This window comes from Montipora capricornis, chromosome 12 (assembly GCF_036669925.1).
Source record: "Montipora capricornis isolate CH-2021 chromosome 12, ASM3666992v2, whole genome shotgun sequence".
Taxonomy (NCBI): Eukaryota; Metazoa; Cnidaria; class Anthozoa; order Scleractinia; family Acroporidae; genus Montipora; species Montipora capricornis.
This window is the reverse complement of record NC_090894.1, coordinates 22,139,985-22,147,484: the sequence shown is the minus strand read 5'-3', so window position 1 is coordinate 22,147,484 and position 7,500 is coordinate 22,139,985. Positions and strand designations below refer to the sequence as shown.

Here is a 7,500-nt window from a genome sequence, read left to right as displayed (position 1 = left end):
TCTGGCGTTAGACAGAGTAAAATCTATAAGTGTCACTCTTGTAAAGAGAAAGAGTGATATTGTAAAGAGATGCTGGCCACTGTTAAAACTAAAGAGTTAATTGAAATTAGGAATAGTTTGGTGACAAGGGATGTATGTCTCTACAGTATGTTAGGCATCTTTCTAAAGTACTAAGCTTTTGACGCATTTACCGAAGCCTGCTGTCATTGGATTACGTGGCACATTGGACAATGTGTGCATGCACATTTCAATTTTCTACCTAAAAGACAGAGAGTTCTGGTTCTCTCATCCTACTGCTTGAAGTTACTTATTTTCAAAAACCCCACTGAACTGTTCTGACACTTGATTTACATTTTGGGATAGCAAGGACACCAAACCCAGGCTTCAAAAGTTTTAGAGGTGGATAAGGCTATTTACGAGACAAATCACTATACAGCAGACAAGCGCTATCAATACCAAATTGCATTATTCTACGGTAAGTGTTTTATTCATCTGAAATTGCCATTCACCCCTCTAACCACTGGACCAAGAAATTTTGAGAAGGCTGACATTACTATTAACAAGATAAAACAAAAATAATGTGCTAAAATTTGCTTCATTTATTTCAAATATTTTACAGATTCCTTAAAGTAGATGACATAATTAATACTGGACAATATGGTTGAACATGCCACTGTGTACCTGAAACCAAAAACTGAAATTAAACATGACAAAGTACAAAACAAAAAATTAACGCCCTATAGAACATACAATAAAAAAAATCACTTGCAGTATTAAGTTGTAAGTGGCCAATAAAACCTTAAGCCACAATAAAAATGAAACATCACAAACTCAGACCAGAAATACATGTACTGTAGTAATGTGATGTTTTTGGAAATGGTACAGGTCTATGTTTTTTAGTGCTCAGAATTAAACACATCTCATTTGTTAGCACTGCAGCACCTTGTACAGTATCTGTAACTTGAAACCGAAAGGTTTTGAAGCCATTATATAACACTTTAAAATACATTGTAATCAATACAATAATGAAATTCTTGGGGACACCCTAATTCACCTGGTTTGACCGTAATATTGAGAACAAACTTGAAATACCATTAGTAAAGAACAGAATCGACCAAGTCTTAGAACAACTGACCACTGAGTGATTCAACTCTGAAACACAGACTGTGTACTTACCACAAGTAATGCAAATAAGGATGATCTACAAATCCGGCAACAGGGGCTGCTAATGAACAACCAACTAGAGCCAACTGCAGTACAGTGTTTGCCTGTAACAAGATGAATTGTTAAATTGAATGGGGAGAGTAAAAACTGTTATTTTCTCTAGCCCTGAAGTGGATTTCGCTATACCAGGCCCTCTGATATTACGCGATGGTGCGATTTCGCACAATCGGCGTCAAATCGCATCCGATCGCACAATTCACGAAAAATCGCATAATTTACAAAAGGACGCACAAAATTCATAAAATGAAACATAAATCAACACGTTTCTTAGAAATTCCTGCATAAATACGCCATTTTTAAGATGATTTATCTTGGAAAAAGGCTAAAAACCTTTGTCACCTTCGATTTCGTAAACATTCGAGGTTCAAGGCTTTATCTTTCATGTCGGGGACCTGGTAGGAGTCTCCTTCTATTGGTGCAACACAAACATGCCCTTATATAACACACCACCGAAATGACACAGTTTTTCGGCAAAATGTAGTTTCTTTCGTTGAAAACTGATAAAAACTTATTCATGCGTAAGTTTGTTGTGAAAACGCTCGCTTTTTCTTCGACGAAGAAGGAAGTTCCCACTTTCCGCCCAATCTCACAGCTCACGATCAAGCAAGAAACGCTTCACGTGGACGATGGACTGATGTTTTTCTGGTCGTGCAATATTAGGGCCTTTTATACAAGAGAAAATAAGCCGCGGTTTACTCTAGCCACGGTGTACAAAATACGCAAAAGGAACTATTTATACGAATATATATTCCCAGGACAATATAACCAGCGGCTTGAAAAAGACTTTAACTTAGATTTAGTACCATTTATACGGGGAGAACATTCGAGACTCCTGTAAGACGCGGCCAGAGAAAGACGCGTCTAATTTTCTCTCGTATAAAATGGGGTATGGCCCTATTGTGATTGACCATTTTCGGAAGTTCGTGGTTGACAAGCACCTTGATCATTCATTTGGCATTTTAGCTGTGTCCTTTCAACTTTTAACGTGGTGCACCGGTAGTGCAGAAGACCTCATTTTTTTTATTTATACCAACTAATGCCGATCGAGATACGTAATTACTGTTCCTTTGTGTTCAAAATGTCTTTAGGGCAGCAAAAAAGTGTTTTTCTTAACCTGAAACCTTATAAAACAAGCTTAAAATAATATTGCTGAGAAAAAAAATCGCATAATTTACATTATTTATCGCATAATTGGCCTTTTTAATCGCACAATCTGCCTGAAAAAATCGCATAATTTGCATTTTTTAATCGCACCCTATCAGAAGGCCTGCTATACGAAGCATCGGTCCTTCTGCCTTGTTCCATGGGCCTGCTACATGTAATGCAGGGATCTTACTCCCTTCTTCCATTTCCGTGCACCCATTTCTTATGCCCTAATGTTTCCTCATCATCCTTAAAACACTGTAAGTGACGCCAAGGCTGCAAATTAGTCTCTGCCCTAGCCTCCATGAGAAAAGAATCATCATTTACAAGTTTTTCACTCAAGCCTGTAGAGCAGCTGCTCTGCTAATTTTATTTTAAAAGTAGATAAAATTATCTTACATAAAAAGAAGTAAAAATGTCTCACCTTGCCTAACAGGTTTGGTCTCAATTCTACTGTAGGGAAGTTGACATCAAAATACCTGGAAAGTGATTTCTGTGTAGCAACATAAATGTGCCAAAAATTAAAAGCCATTGATGAGAAAAAAAACCAAGCCATACTGCTGATTGAATTTCCAGTTTACATTCAAGGGAACAATATTATAATCATGGGGTTTTGTACATTTTTATCAATGATAATGATGGAACTCTAACTAACATTATTTTTAAAGAACTCACAGGTGAAGGAAGGGATTTAAATCGGAGGTAAAATGCATAGCTGACAAGAAGTGCATCTCGACTCAGGATCAATGCAGTGAGAGGAACTGAAAACAAAATCATCAAAGTCAGTCAAGTTATGCATCAATAACATCTCAATTCTGTGCACATTTGTGGGGAATAATAAAAACCCATTTTTGTCACTCTTAAATTTAAACACCATAAGTGGCATGAAATTCCATCAAGAAACATGAAGCACACTGTGAAACTACCATTCATGGACAATCGCCCTACATAATTTATGATGACATTAAAAAAAAAGAAAAAAAAAAAGAAAATTTGATCATCAAAAGAGATGAAACTACTTCTTAGACCCCAAAGTTTTCAAGAACTAAACTACCAAATTTGGGACAATCCAACTGGAAAAATTTGGATGCCACAATAAAGCAGCCCACTTGAATAAAGCAAGCACTTTTCATGAAATTTATTACAAAAGAAATACGGTACCTATAAATTATGTTTTAAAGTTTGGCTCATCAAAAGTTTGTCATCTCAATCAAAGCTGGTAATTGACCGTGTTGTAGCCAAAAAATTCCTGGCAAGTTTGGGTAAGAAGAACAGACGATCTTTCTAAATCAATAAGCTTGTTTGGAGTTCCAAAAAACATATGAACAAGCAAGGATAAAAACAAGCATATAATTTTCTTCTTTTGTTAAGGAAAAATATCCACGAGTTCCCAAATCTTTTTTGTTTTTCTTGTTTTAATCTTGACCCATGCATGTGTTTGTTAAAAACTCTAAACTGACTTTATATAAAATGGAAATAAAAGGTTTGTTTCAAATTTGAGTTATTGCGTTCTCCTCATGACAAGTTCAGCATCAGAGTTGGGCCTGACTGGCTACATTTTTGGCTTAATTTAACCCTGGTTTACACTGCGACATAAGCATAAGCATAACGAAGTTCACATTATTTTGTTGCATAAGCATAAGAGAAGTGACATACGCAACTGCAATTAGCTCAAGGAATAAAACTTGCAGGAGAATGAGACAAGCCACGTTCCAAAATGGCGGACGGTCTTATGCTGCCATATGTTAATGTTGCACTGGTTTACATAAGCATAAGCATAAGAAAATGGAAATAATTCCTTTTTCTTATGTTTATGCTTATGTTACTCCTGCTTTACACACAGCTTATGCTTATGGTTATGTTTATGTCAGAGTGTAAATCAGGCTTTACCACTTGACTGGCAGTACTTTGTCACAAAACAAAGATCATCCTTAGCAGAGGTACATAGAGCACGAAGTTTAAGTTTCACATAATTTTTGCCACACACCAGGTAAAAGGGAAACCATGGTAAGAGAGACTGTCAGCACTGAGATAAGAATCTTGTCAGCAAGTGGATCCAAAATGGTACCAAGAACCGACTTCTGGTTTCTAAAATTCCTTGCTATATATCCATCAAGCTATGTAACATATAACAGGCAAATCAATGCAAGAAAATTAAGATGAAGTATTTCAAGCAAGTATCATAATACCTTTTGTTGGTCATCCCACTGACATAATGTTATATAACTCAAGAACCAATCACCTCATAAAAAAAAATTCCTCCTCATAAAATAATAATTCCCTGTGCCCCTAGCAAACTTATTTTTTGTTACCGGTAGGTCTTAGGTTAGGATTTTTTTTTTGTTTGTTTGCTTAGCTTTCGCCAAGAAACTCGCTGTAATAGTCTCACACAAGTTGGAAAAACCAGCCATATTTTGATCTACAGTGCTGTATAACCTAGTAGGGGAAAGAAAAAGGAAAGGAATTAAGGAACTTTATTTACAAAAATTAATGAGTGTCTAGTCATTCTAGTGCTGGAGCACTAATTGGGGACACTGGAAACGGAAATTAACAATTAACATGAATCAAGCCAAATGATGGTTTTTGAGGAGAAGGGAAAACCGGAGTACCCAGAGAAAAACCTCTTGGTGCAGAGTAGAGAACCAACAAACTCAACCCACATATGACACTGAGTCTGGGAATCGAACCCAGATCACACTGGTGGGAGGTGAGTGTTCTCACCACTGTGCTTGCTATCCCTGCACCCCTAAAGGGAGGGGGATAAGTTCAATCCCAGGTTAAGGTCACAAATTTCTTTACATTGGGATAGTTCTTTAAAGACAGTGATGCAGGATACCTTGTGATGTCAAACAACTAAGCTCATTTTCCCATCTTTCAAAGCCAATAGAAAAACAAGTTTTCAGGGAAAGGTTGGAAAACAAAACATGTTTGGTACAAGTGCAGAGATTAACTAAAGCAAAAACACTAATTTATTGAGATAACCAGCACCCTCAACCAAACTCAATCTTCCTTTAGAAACTGAATTTATCAGCCTAGGCAAACTGGTCTGAGATGAAAAGGAGAATTCTGATTGGTTCTCTGAAGAGGTCCAAATTTTGCAATACAGACCACTAACATGGACCAGTCATGAAGCATGCTGTGTATATAAGTTGCCAAACTGCTCCAATTTTCTTGGACTTAAAAAGAAAAATATGAGAAATGTTTTTTTATTTAGTCATGTCAGAGTTTCAGTATGAATTTTACTTTCCAGAACCCCGTCAGTGAGCACAAGAGAGCCAATATAATAAAAACCTTATTGAACTAACTTGTTAAGTCTTTACTGGGAAATCAAAAATTGGTCTCGCTCCTTTTTGCAAGTTTATGGACCAACCCTGAAAACCAATATTTTCCCAGTACGGACCAAACAAACTAGTTCAATAACATGTCTTAAGCACTTACTAAATCTGTGATCCCAGCTACGCCAAACAGAGCCATGGAACTGACAAAATCCTGCGTAAGTATCAAGTAACCAAGAACTGGTGTAGCCAGTATTCTGAGAGTGGACAGCAAGTTTGGAACAGTAAATATGTCTTCTTTCTTCAAAGAATAAGATCCTCCAGTTAGAGCTAACAAGTCACATCTACTCACCATCCTTAAATCCACTAACCATCCTTTTTTCATCCTCGACTATGAGCTGTTGTCCTAAAAAGCTAGTGACACTGAACAGAGTGCATTATCAAAACAGAAAATGCACTTTTCATCTGGAAACTGAGAACATCTTTCTTGCCTTGAGCACGGTTTTCAGTCTTGGCAAGTAACATTGGTAGATACTGAAAACTTTTTCTTATTAATGTTTGAGGCTGAATGTGATTTCAAGCAATCTTAATGGCCAAGACTGAAAACTGTTCTCAGAGCGAGAAAAACACTCTCAGTTTCCAGATCAAAGGTGCATTTTCCAGTTTCATAATGCACTCTGTTGAGGCTAGGATAGAGTATATAGGATGCATCCATGGCATTGTCCCATGGAGTATATACCCTGCCACCAGACGTACTCTTCGTCCTAAAGCGTGACAGAAGTCGGTGCTCCGTGACATCGTGGTGGTGAACTGGTTCACAGCGAAATTATCTTCCCGTGGTTTTAAACGTGTAACAAACAGTTTGACTATTTTGTCTTACCATTTCCTTCATTTGCTCAATCTTTGCCTTGATCTTTATCCCCCTAACCTTTGCCTCTCCAGTATCGCGATGCAGAAGAGATAATGAACCACTTATATGTCGTGACTTTTGGATGTTGAACACGCTTTTTTGACCCTTCAGGGACAGGGACAAACTGTGACCAGAAATCGTTTCTTTGCAGAAACACCGATAGCTAACAAAGCTGAGACTAGAAGCTACACCTGCAGGCATAATGTTCTTGAGTTTTGTGAAAGAAAATCTTTCCTTGAAGCATCTTATGGAAATAAAATTCAAGCGGAACGCTGTGCAAGACAAGCAGGCGCTCGCCATGTTGAAACTATCGTTACCAATCTTTGCGCTTTATAATTTACAGACGGGAGGGAAACTCGGAACAAGCCTCCGAAAAAAACACAACATGGCCTCTGGAGGAAACGGTGTTTTGAGAAGTGTTAGGGGATTTTTCAAAAAACCGATGGTAAAGAAGGCGGTAAAGACGATCTTCCCAGATCCCATGGACAAATTCAAGTTTGAGGATGTTTTGTGGGATTTCAGGAACAAGGAGGCTCTAGAACAGTGGACGTTAATAACAGATGAACAATTTGGTGGCAAATCAACAGCTGAGTTTGTGCACAGTCCCGGTGGACGTGCTGTTTTTAAAGGGCATGTTTCCACTGAATTACCACGTGCAACTGACGTCAAATACACTGGAATGTGTTCTATCCGTGCACAACCAAAATGGGTGAGTGTTTGGGGGAGCTCTTTGCAACCTTTTATTTCATTAATATTGGATCGATGTACACTGTAGGCCTCACTCACCGCACTTTTCCTGCAAGGGGTGCGAACCAATGGCGAGTGATCTTTGAATAAGCTGCTACACTACGTTAATAAGGGATCTTTCGTTTGCCTACTTATTTGTGTCTGTTGATTTCTAAACCAATCACCAGTGCCCTTGCAATACATGTATCTGCGGCCTGCATC

The 7,500-nt window shown here is 37.9% G+C and overlaps 2 protein-coding genes across 2 annotated transcripts in view; one reads left to right on the top strand and one right to left on the bottom strand.

Annotated features, from left to right (window-relative positions):
- Nucleotides 1-576: 576 nt before the first annotated feature.
- LOC138026802 (cardiolipin synthase (CMP-forming)-like) lies at nucleotides 577-6,883 on the bottom strand. The gene is made up of 7 exons (XM_068874253.1): nucleotides 6,523-6,883; nucleotides 5,806-5,943; nucleotides 4,355-4,484; nucleotides 3,043-3,128; nucleotides 2,792-2,860; nucleotides 1,177-1,268; nucleotides 577-681 (listed from the first exon to the last, which is right to left on the bottom strand). The coding sequence occupies exons 1-7, from the start codon at nucleotides 6,850-6,852 to the stop codon at nucleotides 600-602; spliced, it is 927 nt and encodes a 308-aa protein (XP_068730354.1). The 5' UTR covers nucleotides 6,853-6,883; the 3' UTR covers nucleotides 577-599.
- A 15-nt stretch (nucleotides 6,884-6,898) lies between these two features.
- The window catches only part of LOC138026805 (complex I intermediate-associated protein 30, mitochondrial-like), a 6,763-nt gene continuing 6,161 nt past the window's right edge, over nucleotides 6,899-7,500 (top strand). Inside the window, exon 1 of the mRNA XM_068874259.1 lies at nucleotides 6,899-7,261. Coding sequence (XP_068730360.1) covers nucleotides 6,938-7,261 — 324 coding nt within the window. The 5' untranslated portion in view covers nucleotides 6,899-6,937. The remainder of the gene's footprint in view (nucleotides 7,262-7,500) is intronic.